Genomic DNA, 18,934 nt, shown 5'->3' on the forward strand with positions numbered 1-18,934 from the left:
TAATCACCAATTGGCTAGGTTAGGCGCTTTACTGCCGCCTGTGCCGCCGTACCGGACTTTCACAAGATGGACAAACTCAGCACCAAAGAATTATGGCAACTGAAGCACAACTTCTCATCAGCCAGGGAATCGTCCGAAGAGCACTTCTTCCGGTGCTGGAACCACCAGGACTGCAAGGTGTGCCTGGCGGAGAACGAATGCAGCTGGTGTCCCATGGTACCGTTCTACCACGCCCAAAATCGGAAACGATGAAAGGAAATTTTGTGTGCTAATTCGTGATGCTGTGTCTGCGTTCCTTGATATAGACGTCCGCCTGTGTCCCTAATTCGTACGCGATTCCGTTACTGGCACCCGCCTACGACGAGAACATTTGTCCGCACTGGGCGGAACGATGGGAGTTGCGCACCAAGCCGTTGGGCTGCCAGGTTTCGACTATTACGAGTCTGACGTCCATCATCTCCATAGTGTCGACTTTCATCGTGGTCTTGTTGGTGGCCTTGATCGTGCTCGGCGTCCGCTGGGGGAGACGACGGAGTAAGCAGGACCCGGACTGGTGGCGAGTGTGGAAGCGTGACTGGAGCCGAGTACAATTTTGGCAACGACCGCAAGGACAGGACGGCGAACGCGACCCGTTACTGGGTCAAGCGCAAAGCACGCGAGATGGCACGTAGCGAAAAATAAGAGCTGACGGAGGGATTTACTCCTGCTGTGCCCATGACGACATGATGGAACCAAGTCACAGATACGATGGCTGCCACCGACGGGACCCCTTCACCCGGAGCTGACCGGAGGAATGATGGCTACTTCATCGCCGGACCGTAATATCGGACCGTCCTCGTCCTCCGGCCCAGGGATATCTACGTATTCTAAGTTGACCGTCACCAGACACGACTCTAAGAACCTCTCCTTGAACCCGCCGTGTCTCTCTTCAAGCGCATCGAATAGCTTCTTCAAGGGGAGAGGGGCCGGCAACACCTCATATTGCTTAGATGTGAAGGAGCCCGCGCTTGCAAAGAACAAGACGTTGAAGTGGTCTTTGGGTGGCCTGGGAGCCGCAGCCATGTTCGAAGTATGATTGGTAGAGATCTGCAATCTTTTGTTTGGGTTAGCCAATGCTACAAAAGCTTGGAGTGAACGCAAAAGAGTAGTTGATAGTGTTGGTGTCAGAGATCTTGGTGATAATTTTGATACATCAAAAGGATTCAGGTAATACATGCTAATTTGGATACATCATCCCAACTGTTATAACGAGCAAAAATAGAGACTGTTTGACTTACCACTTCGCAAAATGCCCCCTTTCAAGGGTTGAGGGTTAAGGAAGAAAAAAAGTCCAAGGTGATTGGGAATCCAGAGAAGTTTATAGCTGCAAGAGATGAGGGAGTGGGGCAGTCCAAGGAAATTTTCGTTGGCCCCCAATCACGTGACACTTCCAAGGAATTTGCGGCCTTGCGCTTTGCGGCTCTCAGGCGCAGCTTGCGGGGCAATTCGCGATCGTGATGACAGTTGCAGTCTGGAGAAGTTGATGCTGAAGGAGAGTTCCAAGACTACGTTGATAATCAAATTGATTGAGACTTTCCCCTGCACACGTCGCATTCTCACATCGTTTCCCGAGGGGACAGTATCATCATCCAAGCAGCGTGAACCACAAAGCAGTCAGTCGAGATGCAAGAATTGGTGCAGAAGATGTTTGATGAATTTTCCCAGGCTGTCCATTGATTGATATATCTCGTAGACGCCGTTCCCTTTGCCCCTTCCAGCGTCGCATCACAAACAGGTACACGAGGTCGTTCTTCGTGCAGAGTTGCCTCGCGGCTGGGTGGGAGAACCTTGCTGTATTCGCAATGCAGAATCCGTTTTTTGACTCCTCTAAGCACGAAAGCCGTGGGCTCGGGTGACGAAGCCCTCGCAATGTTCCTGTCCCATCCTCAGAACCATGATTCCGTTCCTCGTAATGTCCATAACACACGCCGCCGCCTATTCAGCTGCCTTATCTCAGTCTGCGGGCCTCACGCTCAGACTCGAGCAAGCAGAGGATATCGTCCTCACGGACTAGAGAGAGAGAGAAAGATGTTAGCCAGTATTCTTGGTTCCCTTCGCGCGGTTGTCGCTGTTGCCCCCTCTTTCGGTGAGAAGGCGGTCGCAGGTATTCGGTGGTCGCTTACCGGGTCCCTTGACGTTACGGATAATGGAACGGGTCTCGTCGTCCATGAACTCGACGCGGACTTGGGTGACACCACCGCGGGAGCCTATACGCAGTCAGAAAATCTGCCAAAAATTCGTCCCTCCTTCCGTCTCGGTTGCAATCGGGGATTCGATCTTCGTCGGGAAGGGTTTCGTTTCTCTATTTTTCGGGGGAGAGGCGGGGCATACCGGTACGGCCCAGGACGCGGGTGACCTTCACAAGCTTGACAGGCTGCTTAGCGGAATCCATTTTGACTGCGGGCGAAATTCTACGTCAGTCGATCAAGATCTCTGTCAATTTTTCTCGGGCGTCGCGACACGTACATGTATGTGGTTGCGAAGGTGCTGCTGGGTGGTGGGCTGCGCGGGTTGATGGTTGACTGCGAGTACGATCTTTTTTTCGCTACGAAGACTTGTGGAAGGGCTTTAGCGAAAGGAAACCCTTCCACGGTGCGTGCTAGAGACCCAGCGATCTCTCATTGGTCGGGAGGTGGTCGCATTGTCCATCTGGTTTCTGCCGTGTTCACCGCTTACCGAAACCCATCTCCAACCCCATATTTGTGCTGCATACCTTAATAGCCCAGAAATAGGAATATGAAGGGCATTGTCTATTGATCACTCTACCTTACTGTAAGAAACAGATGACGATGCATCAGACAGAAGCAGGGTGGGCGTCTGCGGAAGTAGAGACTGGCAATAAGTTCGCTATATTTCGAACGCATCTGACATCTTGAATGTTTTTTGATCGGGTTGCGGAGTTCACCGAAGGTGCTTTGATGGTTATATCTGGCTTTTCATAGTCGGGTTTGTGGTGACATACATGCACGTCGAAGTTGGGAGCTCAGATCCTAAAACCTCGTAAGGGCCTAGCCATTCTACAACGACACATCGACAGCCACATTATGGACACATTAGCAAGAGATTTTTTAACTCGGCTCGATTGATCGATTAAAGCAGGGGTATCTTTTGACGGCAGAAGTCAATTATGGCAACTTCGCAATGCGTCCCTCCAAGTCCTTTACCCATGCCTCCATCACCTTCATGTTTCCGGTCATGGCAGTGCCACCCTCCTTCATCGCCTCCTCAACCTTTTCCAAACCATCCTTCCATTGCTTAAGGTCCGTCGCCATATCGGTTTGTTGCTTTTCAATTCTGCCAAGCATCTCGCCAGCAGTGGCAGCGTCAGAGTGTATTGCGCGTAGGGACCTCAGGCGGTCAAGCAATGGTGGTAAGAGAGGAGCGAGGTTCTCAATGGTCGGCAAAGTCCCATAAAGAGCGTTAATCTTTGCCAGCTGCTCGGGAGCCGGGGCATCCTCGCTAGGAGCCGTACCATTGCCGAGGGTTTCTTGCGCAGATTTAGCCCCCTGGCGTGCCTTTTCCAGCTCCTGAGCTTCTTGGATGAGGGTACGGACTCGACGGCTGATTGAATCCAGATTCGATGTTGACGCCTGCGACAGAGTCGTAATCTGCTTCTGAAGCCCATCAAGCGTGGGAAGAATGGCTCTGGGCAGACCATTGATGTCGACTTCCGGCAGGGCGGTTGATCCTACTCCGATTGCCTTCTCAAGGAGGGCCAGTCGTCGGTCAAAGTCCGCGGCGGTGGCGAGAGCGTGACTCTGTTCGTAGGTAGGAGCATACGTTACTGTGTAGGTCGCAGAGTTCCCCGGTGCCACCAAGTCTTGCGATTCATTCTTAGATGGTCCAGATGATTGAGACACTGGCTGAGGTGCGCGAGAAGCGCTCGTATGCGGTTCCAGAGTTTTGGAGATCTCGTCCAGGACCTTGCTGAGAGACCCTAAATTCTCGTCATGGTCTCCTGTCGTAGATTTTGCTGCAGCCTCCTTCCTCTTCCCGTATTCCTCTTTGGCTTCCTCTACTTCTCGTTGCAGCCGCGCTATCTTGCGTTCCAGGCTGTCCTCATCGTCCTCATCACTAAGATCGCCGAATTGCTCCGTACCATCCTGCAGGAAACGCTGGCGTCGCGTTGATGCTTTGTACGATTTGCGCTTGCCGTCTACTCGATCGGAAAAGTCGACCCCTGTGGCGTCCACGCCCGCCGGAAGGAAGCGAGATCGTGCTTCATCTACCCGAAGTCGGGACCTTGAAATGCCGTTGGCGTCATCGTCGAGGTCGTCGTCGAAATCGTCATCCGAATGCGATTGTCCGGTTGTTGTCTGCGCGCTGGTCAGCCATAGCAAACGATCTCAGGGTAAGGAACGCACAGGAACAGTGGAGGTATCGTCTGTCAGCTCTGGCGTCTCGTACACGTCCGGGGCCGAGTCCTGAACCTCGTCAGTATTGTCTTCTTGGTATTTAGTAGTACAAGTATGCTGACAAGGTCTGGTAATGCTGCGTATTTCCGATTCAACGCCATGACGAAGAATCCGGGAAGAATTGGGGAATTCGGTGGATGAGGACGCGTTGTCTAGCAATGCACCCCTTTCGAGTCGTCGGTAAGGCGTCGCCCGTGAAGCTTAATGGCCCAGTTGTCGATGTACGGAGTAGTAAAGTCAACAATCAATCAAAGACCCCTGCGCAGGAAGGGGAGCTCCAGCTTCCACGCCAAAAGTCACTGAGCCACCAGGGGTTTCCCGCTAACGTGGACGTACCCATTGACAGAGTGGGGTGGGGTCGTTTGTACACTGCTTGGCCGGTGCTTGGGCAGGCACGCGTCGAGAACGCGATTGTAGCTTCCACCTTTTCCCCGGGTCAGCACTTCCACTTAACCTCAAGCGGCAGCAAATTTTGTGGCTCCGGGGGCCGAACAAACAACGTCTCCTCCGCAATTGAGAAGATCAGATATCGGTCGAGGCTACGTACGAAGACTCAACATCAATTGGGGGTTGTCGTTGATCATCTTGCATATGTTCGCCAACCTCCATTACAAAGTATCAGGGATTGAACCGGAAGCGGAAGCGAACCCGGCCGGAGACTGATGTTGAGCTCCGTGTGAGATGCCTGCTGGTCTCCGCAGGGAACACTTAATTACTGATACTTCTGCCTCTCGAGAGCATAACTCAGTCGACCCAACGCTGCGTTAGGCATCATTGTAAGGCATATTCAGTGTCAACATGCCCCCAAAGCAGGCAACGATGCAGAGGCGAGCTGGTCTTGCGAGAGACAACCGCGTTCGGCCTTTATTGTCACAGGTTAATGGCCAGCGACGGACATTAGTCGCCGACGACAGACCGGTAGACCGGCCACCTGATGACTCTGATGATGAGATTACCGATCCAGAACCTTGCAGGGGATCAATCCCTTCGAATGCCATGCCAAGCTCAAAAGAGGCGTCTCGGGTCTTTTCGAGTACAAAACCAGCTTCAGACTCTGATGATGATCAGAGTGCCTGGTCATCTCGCGCCGACATGGCTCGACCTTATTTCGGCTCATCGAAGAGAGGAAAGGAGCAGAGCAAGATGTGGAGCGCTTCCCAGGAAAGCTCTCAAGGACAAGCGCAATACGAAGGCTCTCAGGGCTCTTTCTCTACAACACGTGGCAGCAAGAGAAACTCACCAGACGGCGGAGCACTTAGTCCAGAATCTAAGGTAACAAAGGCACGGAAGATCGGCCTTGACGACGAGAAAGAGGCCAAAAGATTACTAGTACGGAAGAAGAGCTATGGTCGAGGCGAAAACAGCAGAGGGCGTATCAGACCTCCCACAAAGTCAAAACCGAAGTCATCGCAGGAGAGGCCGATATCCAAGCTAGGAAGAGAAGGTTTGTTGTACATTGGTTTCAAAGCTATGGGGTTACTAACCATTGATCAGCTGCCGCGCCCAAGATGGTGCAGCCGTCTTTCAAAGCCTACGATGACGACCCATTTGACCAGTTCTTGAGCCAGACACCTCCAAAACGCATCATTGAGCCCGCGGCCACGTTTTTATCCTCTCCTCCTCACGCTTCTGCTCATCCTGTTATGAAGCATGTATCTCTCAGTCCTCATTCGTCACCAAAGCGAAAAGCTAAGGCCGAGTTCAAACTTCCATCAGCTTCCCTACCTGAGTCTCTGCAGAGTCCAACGAATGCGCGCTCACAGCTTCGCAATCTAGAGTCAAGTCCTGAGTCTGATTTGAAGAAGACGAGGAAATTCTCGTTTGAATCCTCGGACTTGTCAGACTTGGACAGCGACCTCAAGCAGCTTGTAGAGGCACGTTGCCCCATGTGTAATGAGATTGTCGATGAGAAGTTACTGCACGATTTCTCCAAGGGTGCCCGTCTGCACATCCGAAAGCAGATTCAGTTCTGCCGACTGCACAAAAAGAAGTCTGCTGAAAAGGCTTGGGATGCTCGGGGCTACCCCAAGATCGACTGGGAGGGACTTGATACTCGCATTGCTACTCACTATAGCTTTCTTGGAAAGATTATCAACGGCGGATCTTCTCACTTTGGTGATTTGCTGCTTGACAAGGTCAAGGAGGGCAAGAACCGGACCTTGCTCAAGGCAGAAGATAGCTTGACGCCTGGCTATTACGGCCCGCGGGGCCTTCGTGCATTCTCGGAGCACATTATCGGTCGCTTTTCATCGATTCTGAGAGAACGAGCCGTCGACGATCGGCTGATATCGTCGCGTGGTTATTCTAGCTATGTGGAGGCAGTGTTGGTCCCGGAATTGGCAGTGCTGTTGATATCTGATGATATGGTAGTGGAAGCCGAGGAAGCAAGAAGCATACTCGGGGAAAGCAAGTGGATTGGAGACTTGCTTCACGAAGATAATGGCGATACTGTAGATCAACTCAGCGATGATGAGAAAGAGGGGTGATGACAGAAGGGCTTTTTGAGCGAGAATGGCAGCCAGGGGCAATGCGATGGAATCGCTAGCATGTGGTGGTTGACTGATATTTATAGCATCATGAAGCAGGTTACCTTATGCCATAGCAAGTATGCAATGGATGATTCTTCCAACAATGTTTCATAGTGCCGTGTCTTCCACATAATGCTGATAAACTTCAATTCGTCAAAGGCCTAATACAAGTTTCTATCTCAAAATTGCCAAAAACCCCAACGCCATTCGTGATCCAAACCTTTTTTTCGTCGAAAACGTCCTTTCTTCACAGTCCCAACGCCTCACGTCTACCTGTGCTGTTCAGATCGAGATACGGCGCCTCGCCCAACGACGCAACACGGTCGCCGGCCCTGGCCTCGACGTAGTCGTAGGTGGCGCAGTGCCACATGCTCCTGTTGTCCCAGATGGCGAGGTCGTTCTGGCGCCACTTGAAGCGGACCTGGGCGTCGTGGTTCTGGGTGACGAGGTTGAAGAGGTAGGCGAGGAGGACGTCGGACTCGTCCTTTGTGACGCCGTTGATGCGCTTGGTGAAGCCCTTGTTCACGTAGACGGACTTCCATCCCGTTACGGCTGAAGGGGGTAGGTTTTTCAGCTTGAGGTTCTAGACTTTTTTTTTTTTCGGAATGCGTTTGACTAGGGGTGGAGTGATGTGATAGACGGGCATTATACTTACGGTTGGTACGGATCACGGGGTGGATGGACTTGAGCTCGGAGCCCTTGTTCAGCGGCGAGCCGCGGAGGCCTTCTCGGAGGGGGTTACCCAGCCTGCGGGCCTCGTCGTGGAAGAATGTGGCGTCGTGGGTGGCCGTCAGCCCTTCGAGGAACTTCTGCATGGGCGGGGAGAGTCTGTCGTAGATCTCATATCCAGAAGCCCATAGCTGCGAGTTCACCCAGTTAGCCGGGCAAGGTTCCACCTCTCATCTGCAATGCAACTGCAAGGGTACGATGGCGAGCAAAGCAAGCAAGCAAGTGAGCAAGGGGGAGGACACGGGTGGTTCCAGCCAGCCTTTTCAGGGGAAGAGAGATGAGATGGGGGACGGGGACGCGGTTGGTTTGGGACTTACAGTGTCACCACCGGTGGCGGGAAGGGTGTGGATCTTGAGCATTGCGTAGTCCGAGGGGACCTGCTCGAAAGAGATGTCGGTGTGCCAGCCGGCGCTGGCGAAGCGGCTGACATCGCTCAGTTGGTGGGTGAGGCCGCCGCCCTTCTTCTGTTTCTCGCTGCTGATGACGCTGATTTGGTCACCGAGCTCGCTACCTTCTTCTGTCAGGGGGTGGATGTGAAGGCCTGATGATTCGGGCTATTTCTCGGATCAGGTTAGGGAGCCGAGTTACAAGTTGGGTTGAAGTTGTTGATTTTCACTTACACATCCGGCAAGCTCTGTGAGACGGAGGCAGAAATCCTTCATTTGGGTGGGCGTCACATCCTGGTCCCTCAAGAAGACGACACCACGCTGAGAAACTATGCCATCTATTAGCGCATGGCTTGACATACATAGAGAGGTGGAGGATAAACTCACTTGTGACGGCCAAATCTCTAATGACCTGGTCGTCCGCCTTGAGGAGGTCAACAACCTGCAGGCCCTCATACTCACGCCCGATGACAGGGGTGATGTCTGCGTTCTTGAAGTTGTCCAGAGAGCCGGAGTAGACGAGCGGCTTGCTCAAGCGGGGGCGAGCAGCCGAGTTTCCACCAACAATGTTGGAACCGGTAGAGACCGCGGAAGGCATGTCGTTGTTGTTATTGTTGCTGATGATCTTTTGTGATTTCACGGGGTGTGAGGTGGTATAGTCTGTTGATGCAGGGCGCTTGAGAGTGTCGTCGATCATGTTTTGTTTGGGGGTGTGTGAGGTAAGATCTGATAAGCGAAAGGGAAGATTTATGAGCGAGATATATGGCTAGATTTTATGTCCGGAGCACCCGTTATGTTTTGTCGCTCTGCACGTACGTTGTCATAAGGAGGGAGAGTATTGTTCCTCTTTTTTCTTCTGTATGCTTTCAAAGCGAGATCGGGGAGTGACCAGTAATGTGAAATGGGGTGAGGAGGGAAAGAAGATCGTCAGACGTTTTCTCCAACGAGGATGGCTTCCCCTTGGTCGGGTGGCAGGTATTACGGAGTACTCAGAGACTCATCGTTACGGAGGCTCCCGACCGGTGGGCGATGGCGCAATCGCAAAGCTTCCTAATTCGGCGAAGTCTGTCAGCCGTGGCCAATCAGCGGAGTGGGGGCACCTCAGGCACCCCCTCCGGAGACAACACTCGGCCATCTAACCTCCCACACACACACACACCTCCCCCCTCTCCTGCTCTGCCTCATAGTCTCAAAACTCGCAGTCCTCGTCGGAGAATCTTTCGGACTTGAAGACGGACGCGGCAGCATCACGTCTTTGCTCTGGGCACATTAGCTACCGGGGCTACCTTGCCCATTGGCATATTTGCTCCGTTCCTTGTCACAAGCCTTTCTTGTCGACACCCTTCACATGGGCGCAAGCAAAACAGAAAACACGAATGAAACCCCCATTGAACGTGAAGTCGTCGTTCGCCAGAGAAAAGGGCAGATGACATGTAGTCAAAACTATGTTGACAATGACATCGCCCGTTGGCCAAGACACGTTGCCAGGGGGTGTCGTTCCGAGAGCCCGGGGTTTTAATCGGTAGGCGGAGAATTCTGGGGTAAGGTTTCTTATTTGGAGAAATCAACTCTCACTTCTCCGGCTAGGCCATCCGGACCCGGTCGCTATCAGCAGCAGCAGAAAAGTTGTCAACACCATCTTTTCTCTCTCGCCCTTGGCCCCCTTGTCCGACCACATGGTTCACCTCCACTAGTATGTGGGTTCCTTCGAAGACGCAAGACCGAGCATAGATGTCGTGAGCCGTGATCTGCTAGCCTCAATCAGACATATCAGAAGTTTGAGGAACGACTATTAAGTTGAGCATCAAGAACGTCTCCGTTCTTGAGACTGGAGCTTCGTGTCGATCACCGTCAGTTTACGCTACCTTTTTGTTTCCCTTTTTCTTCGCAAGCGAAACCTCGGGCGAGTGTGTGTGCTCCGGCCTCCACTCACTTCTTGCTTACACGAGCTCTCTCGCCTGAACCAAGCGACGGCAGCAGTAGCAATAGCAAAGATGGCCGACGTCGAGCCCACCGCGCGGAAAACGGCCAGCGACAGCGGGAAGGACGCCGTGTCCATATACCAGGACTCGGACGCGCCTGTCATCGGTCGCGAGAATCTGTCTGACCTCGTGCCGCCGCATGAGTCTTATGAAGGAAAGCACAGATGGGATCCCGCCGCGACCTGGACAGAGGCCGAGGAGAGGAAGGTGGTTCGCATCACCGACATCAAGTTGCTGACGATGCTGTGTATCATGGTATGCGAAGCCACTTTGAGGTCATGAGAAGCTATTTTGCTAATATTAAACCAGTTCTTTGGCCTGCAATTGGACAGGGGAAACTTGAGCAATGCTCTGGCAGATGATTTCCTCAAAGACCTGAAGCTCAGCAGTGACGACTACAACAACGTACGTTCTGGCAGTCTGCCTCTTTGACTATCTCAATTGTTAACATACGCTCTTGTAGGGAACCACAATTCAGCTGGTGTGCTTCCTGGCCGCCGAGTTCCCCGTCCAGTTCCTCACCAAGCGCTTCGGTTTCAAGTACGTTCTGCCGACCATGATGATGATGTGGGGAACCGTCTCCTGGACGCAGGCCTGGATCACGACCCGCGCCGGCTTCTACGTGACGAGAGCCCTCATCGGCGCCTGCGAGGGTGGCTTCATTCCTGGTACTATTCTCTTCGCGACCTACTTTTACACATCAAAGGAGCTGTCCGTTCGACTGGCCGTGTTTTGGTCCACGCTTAACGTTGCACGAGTCATCTCGGCTCTGCTGGCGGCGGGTATCCTCAAGATGCGCGGCATTGGTGGACACACAGGCTGGTTCTGGCTCTTCCTGTTGGGTATGTGATCTGCTCCCTCGCCTTTTCGTCTCTTGTGTGTCTTGTCGCTGACTAGCCGCTCAGAGGGTCTCCTGACTTGTGTTTTGGCTGTCATGGTATGTCTGCCCGCGTTTCTTCCCCCGCTTTCTCTCTTCCGAGGTATGGTGATTCGAAATGATTCCCCCCACTGACCCCATGTTGTTACAGGCATTCCTCTGGCTCCCCGCCTCCCCGACGAACACTACGACGGTCCTCTGGAGAAAGCCGTGGTACACAGAGAAACAGGAGGTCATCATGATCAACCGCATCCTCCGCGACGACCCCGCAAAGGGCCTCACTGCGCTGAAGGAGCCCATGACATTCAAGGACATCAAGAACGCATGGCTCGACCCCTCCATGTGGGGCCTGTACCTCATCGGTCTCGTCGCCTACATTCCGGCCACGCCCGTCCAGGCGTACTTGACGCTCACCCTCCGCCGCCTGGGTTTCACGACGTTCAACGCCAACATGCTCACGGTGCCCTCGGCCGTGCTGCAAATCATTACGATGCTCACGCTGGCCTTTAGCAGCGACTACTTCAAGGAGCGGGCGTTCCACTGCATCTTTGGCGAGCTCTGGATCATGCCCCTGCTCATCACCCTCCTCACGCTGCCCGACGGTGGACGCGAATGGAGCCGATTTTCGGTTATTACGCTCATCTCTGGCTACCCTTACTTCCACCCAATCGTTTCATCGTGGATCTCGGAGAACACGTTCGACGTCAAGAAGCGCGCCATCTCGGCAGCGACGTACAACGTCATTGTGCAGATCGGGTCCCTCGCTGGATCCCAAATCTACCGCGCCTACGATGCGCCGTACTACAAGCGCGGGAACACGGTCTGCGTGTCGATTTGCGCTTTTAGTCTCGTTGTGTTCCTGGTCCACCGTCAAGTTCTTGTGCTGCTGAACAAGCGCAAGGCGCGGGTGTGGGACGCCATGTCCAACGAGGAGCGGCTGGCGTACCAGAGTGATGCGGCGGCGCGCGAGCAGGACGGAAACAAGCGTTTGGATTTCAGGTTTGTCTACTAGGAGGGTAATCATGCCATATGCATTGTATGCGTGTATGCATGAGTATAGCTCGAGGACAATATTCAAAAAGTTGATGGGCGATATAAGTTTGGATACCAGTCCATGAAAAGGACAAGATTATGACTAATAAAGACGGTAGAGACCAAAATGACGAGAACAAGGTACTACCATGCATGCGCTAGGAGGCATTGTAATTTTCTTCAACTAATCAAATTACATTATAAGCAATATGCCCGCATTGCACTCCCAATCAGGTCAATTGATAATCATAACATCGTGCTACCTAGTGTTCTTGGTAGAAAGATGCATATTCTCGTTCGTTTTGTTCGCTTGAATTTCGAGATACCTCTCTACGTACCTACACTTAGGTAATAATGGATGAACGCTGATTGGCCCCGTGTGACATCCCGGGCTGGACCAAATCGCTGGGAGGTCGGCGGCCCGGACAGCGGTCAAGGACATTACCGCAGTGAGAGGCCGAATTTGCGGGGAAATACAGCGCCAAGGTCCCTTAACGGGCGCCACCTGTCGACCCCAAGCCCCCCTCAAGCGGACTGAAGCGTGTCAAGCTGCAGGGAGGCAGGCACGGCGGATGGTCCACAGCTCCCCTGATCGGCTTAGCGCAGCGAGCACACCATCGGTCGTCGACTCCACCCTGCGCATCTCAGACGTCCGCAGATGCTCTCCCATCCCCATTTTTCTTGGTCCAACCTTTCCGTGCCTCTCTCAGTCACCTCGAGACGTGTAGGCGCCGGTGACAGCTTTCTCTCTGCCTCGATTCGAATCAAGCAAGGAACGCCAGTTTCTTACTCAGACTATGCCAGAGTCGCCTGACCCTCGCAGCCTTGCTTTGTAATACCTGCGGATAGCCTCACTCGTACCTCATACCCTTACGTGCTTGTCACCTCGCTTACCCACTTACGCCCCTAAGAACTACGGATACACGGTCTTGGTCAAGCCCAGCCTGCCGGGAACCTGGGGACCCGTTTCTTCTGGTGCAAGTGACAGACTTCACAACACCCGCCCTCACACAACTTGCATACATCCACGACTTTGACGTATTACCTGGCGAATCCCCAAAAAGAAAGTCAGTCCACGGCAGGTGCGAGCTGCCATGACACGGCACAAGTAGGATAGCAGGGCCGACGTTGTTCTCCCCCTCCCCCCTTTCCGTCCTCTCTCCGTCTCTTTCGCGGAGACAATGTCATCCGGGCGCAAGATTGGCAAAAGAGCTTGTGACGCCTGCAAGATCCGCAAGATCAAATGCACAGAGGTCCCGCCCTGTGATGGCTGCGTCGCCATCGGGACATCATGCACCTTCAACAAGGTCCCTGCCACTAGGGGCCCACGGAACCTGAGGGCGAAGACGATACGCCAGATTGCCCAGGCCCAGAAGGAGGGCTCTGCTGCTGCTAGAACTGCTGGTGCTTCTGCTTCTTCTTCTGCCCCCGCTGGCACCACCGGTGCCGCCGGTTCTGCATCCTCCGTCTCACCTACCGGTGATGGGGCTTCCGCTTCAACCCCGGTTGTTGCCGCCGCCTCTTCGGGCGTTCCGTCCTCATCCCGGTCCCCATCGTCCTCCGAGGGAGGATCATCCGAGGCCACTGGGAGCGCCGTGAGTGGACAACGACTCGTCCGACACGACAATGCCCTCCAGCCGCAAAGGACGCCCAGCGCATCACTGGTTTTCAGGTTGTGTATCTACCGCCTGCGTCTCTTCCCCGTCTGGCCCATCATTGCAGTCGAAGACATCATGGCCTCGCTGTCCCGCGATGCTGACGACCTCGAATCATACGTCTTGGCCAACGCCGTGGGAGCTGCCACCATTGCCCAGCTCAAGTTGGCCACGACTGACAACGACGACCCGGCGACGGCAGGTTCGATGGAGGCCGAGTGCCAGCGGTCGAGAATGGTGCTCCAGGAACGCGAGGGAGGCCCGCCCATGAACCTCAACTGGTTGAGGACGTCCTTCTTCCTCCACGTCTATCACGAGAACCAGCAGCCCGGAGGGGCCAAGTCGCTTCTCTACCTCCGAGAGGCCATCACCATTGCTCAAATCATGGGATTGCACAAGGAGTCGTCGTACGTGGCTCTGCCCTTGGCGGAGCAGCAGATGCGGAGGAGGACACTTTGGCTACTATTTGTCACGGAAAGGTTTGTTCTACCCCTGAAGATTCTCCATCGAGCTGCTTTCTGACAAAAATGGCAGAGGCGTGGCCATGCTTCACAAGTTACCTGTGGCGCTCAAGTCCAACACCCGTTTTCCGTCCTTAGACGGTTCAGGGGTTGGCGAGGATGAAGGCCACATTCTACCTGCTTTCAAAAAGTTAGCCGACCTCTTCTGGATATTCGATCAGAGCGGCGCCTTTGACATCCTCCAGAACTCGGACGACGAGGACGCCCTGTGGTCCATGGCGGACGGCCTGCAAACGGCTAGTAGAGCGTGTCTCGATGTCGTGCAGCAGAAACTACAGCAAATTCCCCTGGACTCTGATGCCAGCAACGATGTCCAGCGAGCTGACATCGTTGTGACGCGTCAATGGATGCAGGCCGTGTTGTGGAAAGTCACTATGAACCATGGCCGCGCTTGGTCTTCCAACAGCAATAACAACACTGTCACCTCGTTATCTCACCCCATCCAGATCGCCAAGGAGTTTCTCCAGTTGATTTCACAACTTCCCAGTACGGCCATTGAAGCCCATGGCCCCGGAATCGTAAGGCCCCATACCGGACAAATATACATATATAGGTTTATATCGTTTTTCCCTTTACTAATTTGACTATCAGGAGTTCAAAATCTACGAGATTGCCAGCGCAGTGACGGATGCCGTGGCGAACAACTTTCGTCTTCCTCGCACCTCCACCGACGGCCCAAGAGACATTCTCCTCCAGCTGCAGCGGGTCCTTGCCTCGTGTCGCGGCGGCAATAAAGCCCTCTTGGAGATGCTCTGCGCCCGCATAGCTGAGGTCCAGGACGGTCCGCTGCTGATCATGAACAGGAGCCCGACGTCGAGGATCCAGGAGGTCGACGATGACCAGTGGCGGGATGACGGGAATCATGCTGCTGCTGCTGCGGCGGCGGCGGCAAACGGCCAGGCAGACATGTTTGCACCCATCAACGGCGTATCTCAGACCTATGGACAACCATCTCACTCCAACTTTTCACCAATGTTTGATAAAGATGGTACCTCCGCGCAGGGCATGACCAACGGCAACACAGTACCTCTGTCACCTCAGCGGCAGGGCATCGGCAGAACTCCCGTCTGGGATCAATCCACCAGCCAGATGGGGTCCGGCGCCCCCCATGACCTAATTGATCAGCTGCAGCACTTTGACGGCTCCTTCAACACCGTCGAGTCCAACGGCACGCTCGATATGCTCTTTGCCAATGGGGCGTTGTGGGACAACGTCGCAAACGACGATTGGATGGCGTCGGTGCAGGGGAATCCGGGCGTGTTCAACAGCCCGATGCAGTCTCCGGCCAATTTGCAGAGGACGTATGAGTAGCGAACTACCGTTCTGGGCTGTTTTATGATTTGTGGCCGTTGAGGATGCTTGTGGGTCAGAAGAAATCGTATACGAGCCGTAAGAGTTGATGGTATATATGGGCAAGCACTCGACTTGAAGTGACACAAATGCCTACGTCTTAGCCAAGACTGAAGCACGAACTCTGGCGTTCAGGCGTCAAAGGAGAGAATCATGAGCGTGGTTTCCGAATCTCTAGGTAAGCTGTCATCCTCATTTGGCCTCTCTATCATCTGGATCTATCTCTGACTACCCACCAGATCAAAAGTCGTGACATGATGATAAGCAATCTCAAAAAGGCACAAGTATGTCTGTAAGGAGAACGCAAAAACAGTAAACGCAAAAATAGTACTCCAGATTTTTGTCTACATTCTATAACTTAGTTTTTATACCCAACCGCTTCCAACAAACCAAAATACTAGGCCAGAAGCACAACCGCCCCCTCGTACGGTCCAAACTCGACCTTGCCCCCACGGAAATCTTCCGCCGTCTTGCCGCCGTTGGAAACAAGCACCTCCTTGACGCTCTCCGCCTTCAGTCCCTCCCAGCTTACCGTCCCGCTCGAAAAGTTACACGCCACGACCGCCACGGCGCCGTCCTCGGCCCGCCGCGCGTACGCCACGATCTTCTCGTTCTTCTCGTCCACGAGGGCGAAGTCGCCGTAGACAAAGATGTCGAGGTACCGCTTGCGCGTCGCGAGGACCGTCTTCCAGAAGCTGAAGACGGAGGCCGGGTCCGAGACCTGCGCGGCGACGTTGATCTCCGTGTGGTTCGGGTGCACCGTCATCCACGGGGTTGCCTGGGGTGTCGTGAAGCCTGCGTTGGGGGCGGCGGTCCACTGCATTGGTGTGCGGGCGTTGTCGCGGGATTTCTTCTGGTATTGGGATTTGAGGAATCTGAGGTATTCATTGTCTTTGGAGTCCTTGTGCAAGCTGGTTACGGGGGAGATTGTCAGCATTGCATCATTCTTTGCGCAGCCTAAAGTTTATGACCGTGTACTCACTTCCAGTGGTTCAGACAGTCAATGTCCTTGTACTCCTCCATCGGCCACTCCTTGGGCACGTTGACCATGCCAATCTCCTGGCCCTGGTAAACAAAGGGCGTACCGGCCTGGAGGGCCTGGAACATGGCGACGGCTTTTGCGCTGTCGACGCGGTGCTGCGGCGCGTCGTTTGCGAAGCGGCTGACGGAGCGCGGCTGGTCGTGGTTCTCGAGGTACAGCGCGTTCCAGCCGTCGTGGTCGTACATGAAGCGCTGCCACTTGTTGGCGATGCCCTTGAGCTCCGCGAGGTCCCATTCTTTGGCGGAGAATTTGCCGTGGGGGCCGATGTCGATGTCGACGCTGGAAGGGGGGAGGAGATGCTTGTTAGTTGTCCTGCCGATAGTGGATGGGCAAAATAGGGGTAAAAGGCGGGTCGGATACTCACAATTCGAAATGGAAAATCATGCTCAGCTCCCCGCGATCGCCGTTCACGCTCTTGATCACCTCGTTCAGGTCCCTCACGCAGGGCATCTCCCCGACGCTGAAGGCGTCGTACTCGTGCAGGATGGCGCCCAGCTCCTTGAGGTACTCGTGCAGCCTGGGCCCGGCCGAGTAGAGCTCGGAACCGGGCAGGACCTCTTGCTTGGAGTCGGGGAAGTCCTGGGGCTTGCTGACGAAGTTGATGACGTCGAGGCGGAAGCCGTCGGCGCCCTTGTCGAGCCAGAAGCGCATGATGTCGTGGACGGCGGCGCGGACTTTGGGGTTCTCCCAGTTGAGGTCGGGTTGTTGGCGGGCGAAGAGGCGGAGGTAGTATTCGTCTGTTGCTTCGTCGTATTCCCACGCGCTGCCTGTGTGTAGACGTCCGATGTTAGTTGAAATTTCCCGTCATCTTCGAGCAGGCGGGTTCAACAAGCTTTCCAGAGCCTCGAGGAAGTGTGGGATGGCCTGAGAGAACTAACCCTGGAAATGGGAGGCCCAGTTGTTGGGAGGCTGGCGGTTGCCCTGGGCGTCGTACTTTGGCTTGCGCCAGATGTACCAGTCGCGGTAGGGGCTGTCCTTTGAGCTGCGCGACTGCTTGAACCACTCGTGCTGGTCGCTGGTGTGGTTGACGACGAGGTCGAGGACGAGCTTCATGCCGCGCTCGTGGAGCTTGTCCTTGAGGGTGTCGACGTCGGCGACGGTGCCGTAGGGCTCGTGGATCTTTTTGTAGTTGCTAATGTCGTAGCCCTGGTGCACGTTTTGTTGGTCAGTTCATCCGTCCGAGTTTATGGAAATGTCTTTTTCAAGAGTACGGCCTGCCAGAAACTCACCATGTCGATCTGGGGACTCTCAAAGATGGGGCACAACCACACGATGTCGACGCCGAGGGACTTGAAGTGGTCGACGCGGTCGATGATGCCCTTGAGGTCGCCCACGCCCGAGCCGGTCGAGTCCTGGAACGAGGCCGGGTAGACTTGGTATACGGAGCTCTCCTTCCACCACTTGCGAAGCTGTCTCTTGGGGGGACGCCCGCCCGCGCTCTCCGCGACGACATAGCGTGCCATTGTGGGCGGAAACTTGTGTGTGTTGTAGGTTTTACGGTGAGAAGTAGTGTGGAATTGTTGGATAATTCGAAGCTTTCGAGAGTAGAAAGCTGTGATGCCGGTTCGGGGTCGTTTGCGTAGCTGTTTTGGAATACACGCAATGCGGCAACGGACTTTGAGAAACGGACAGCGTCTGGTAATATAAAAACAAAGAGGTCTACGTCTTATACAATTTGAAAGAGCTGCAAAGACAAGAGCGAGCAGAGACTCCTTTAAGAGATTCAAAGTTCAGGCTCTCCGGTAAGAGGGCGGGGGGTTGGTTAGCGGTTTGGTAATAGGAGCTTGGTCCGTTGGCGGGGGAGGAGGGGCTTTGCAAAGAGTTTCTGCGAGTAAAGACTGGTCGTGGTGACCAATTGGAAGAATTTGGAGATGGGAAAGCGTTGGCTTGGACGAAGCTGAGTAAGGCGGACAAGCCAGTGTTCAGCCAGACACGAGACACAAAAAGACGGCGCGTGGGCTGGTTGTACTTGGTAAGGTAGTAGGGAAGAGATGATCGGCGGGTTGTTGCAGCCAACTTTCAGGTACTTGGGATCCCTTTTGCGTGGGGAATGGGTTGATAATTACCGACCCGACACTTGGGGACCACGGGAGAATTCGAGCGAGAAAAGCGAGCGAGAAAGGGACGAATGACGAGAGGGAATGGGCTTTCTGGAGACTCTCTCTCTCTCACCCCCCCCGTCGGGTCTTCCCCGAATCGGAGGTTGAATGCAGCTGCCCCTCCATCGAACCCGTCTCCGTCATGCGGGGTAACTTTCTGGCTGCCCCAAGGGCTGGGCTACATGCTCTGCACAGTAAAGTTGCGGAGGTTCCGCCCGGTTTGCAGGTACCTCGACTTATACTTGTATACGGGTGAGACGTATGTACATGTTTGAGCAT

The 18,934-nt window shown here is 54.3% G+C and overlaps 9 protein-coding genes across 9 annotated transcripts; 4 read left to right on the forward strand and 5 right to left on the reverse strand.

Annotated features, from left to right (window-relative positions):
* Positions 1-66: 66 nt before the first annotated feature.
* Positions 67-671, forward strand: CABS01_02946 (uncharacterized protein; the record flags this gene model as incomplete). Its single annotated transcript, XM_060536324.1, has 2 exons — positions 67-216; positions 306-671. 2 exons carry the CDS (start codon positions 67-69, stop codon positions 669-671), a joined length of 516 nt encoding a protein of 171 aa, XP_060394236.1.
* Positions 672-771: 100 nt separating this feature from the next.
* CABS01_02947 (ThiS family protein) lies at positions 772-1,062 on the reverse strand (the record flags this gene model as incomplete). The annotated part of the gene is made up of 1 exon (XM_060536325.1): positions 772-1,062. The coding sequence occupies one exon, from the start codon at positions 1,060-1,062 to the stop codon at positions 772-774; it is 291 nt and encodes a 96-aa protein (XP_060394237.1).
* Positions 1,063-1,987: 925 nt separating this feature from the next.
* On the reverse strand, positions 1,988-2,431 carry CABS01_02948 (40S ribosomal protein S28; the record flags this gene model as incomplete). The annotated part of the gene is made up of 3 exons (XM_060536326.1): positions 1,988-2,049; positions 2,163-2,246; positions 2,371-2,431. 3 exons carry the CDS (start codon positions 2,429-2,431, stop codon positions 1,988-1,990), a joined length of 207 nt encoding a protein of 68 aa, XP_060394238.1.
* Positions 2,432-3,164: 733 nt separating this feature from the next.
* Positions 3,165-4,555, reverse strand: CABS01_02949 (uncharacterized protein; the record flags this gene model as incomplete). Its single annotated transcript, XM_060536327.1, has 3 exons — positions 3,165-4,355; positions 4,404-4,463; positions 4,517-4,555. 3 exons carry the CDS (start codon positions 4,553-4,555, stop codon positions 3,165-3,167), a joined length of 1,290 nt encoding a protein of 429 aa, XP_060394239.1.
* A 697-nt stretch (positions 4,556-5,252) lies between these two features.
* On the forward strand, positions 5,253-6,940 carry CABS01_02950 (uncharacterized protein; the record flags this gene model as incomplete). Its single annotated transcript, XM_060536328.1, has 2 exons — positions 5,253-5,898; positions 5,949-6,940. 2 exons carry the CDS (start codon positions 5,253-5,255, stop codon positions 6,938-6,940), a joined length of 1,638 nt encoding a protein of 545 aa, XP_060394240.1.
* A 289-nt stretch (positions 6,941-7,229) lies between these two features.
* On the reverse strand, positions 7,230-8,794 carry CABS01_02951 (TfdA family Taurine catabolism dioxygenase TauD; the record flags this gene model as incomplete). The annotated part of the gene is made up of 5 exons (XM_060536329.1): positions 7,230-7,534; positions 7,638-7,842; positions 8,029-8,265; positions 8,332-8,426; positions 8,485-8,794. 5 exons carry the CDS (start codon positions 8,792-8,794, stop codon positions 7,230-7,232), a joined length of 1,152 nt encoding a protein of 383 aa, XP_060394241.1.
* Positions 8,795-10,091: 1,297 nt separating this feature from the next.
* Positions 10,092-11,968, forward strand: CABS01_02952 (major facilitator superfamily transporter; the record flags this gene model as incomplete). Its single annotated transcript, XM_060536330.1, has 5 exons — positions 10,092-10,334; positions 10,389-10,484; positions 10,543-10,921; positions 10,985-11,016; positions 11,108-11,968. The coding sequence occupies 5 exons, from the start codon at positions 10,092-10,094 to the stop codon at positions 11,966-11,968; spliced, it is 1,611 nt and encodes a 536-aa protein (XP_060394242.1).
* A 1,201-nt stretch (positions 11,969-13,169) lies between these two features.
* CABS01_02953 (fungal specific transcription factor) lies at positions 13,170-15,475 on the forward strand (the record flags this gene model as incomplete). The annotated part of the gene is made up of 3 exons (XM_060536331.1): positions 13,170-14,122; positions 14,178-14,682; positions 14,756-15,475. 3 exons carry the CDS (start codon positions 13,170-13,172, stop codon positions 15,473-15,475), a joined length of 2,178 nt encoding a protein of 725 aa, XP_060394243.1.
* Positions 15,476-15,911: 436 nt separating this feature from the next.
* CABS01_02954 (alpha amylase) lies at positions 15,912-18,019 on the reverse strand (the record flags this gene model as incomplete). Its single annotated transcript, XM_060536332.1, has 5 exons — positions 15,912-16,425; positions 16,497-16,835; positions 16,921-17,323; positions 17,435-17,702; positions 17,786-18,019. 5 exons carry the CDS (start codon positions 18,017-18,019, stop codon positions 15,912-15,914), a joined length of 1,758 nt encoding a protein of 585 aa, XP_060394244.1.
* Between the last annotated feature and the right edge of the window lie 915 nt (positions 18,020-18,934).

The sequence above is a fragment of the Colletotrichum abscissum genome (assembly GCF_030869225.1).
Source record: "Colletotrichum abscissum strain IMI 504890 chromosome Unknown Scaffold_5.1, whole genome shotgun sequence".
Taxonomy (NCBI): domain Eukaryota; kingdom Fungi; phylum Ascomycota; class Sordariomycetes; order Glomerellales; family Glomerellaceae; genus Colletotrichum; species Colletotrichum abscissum.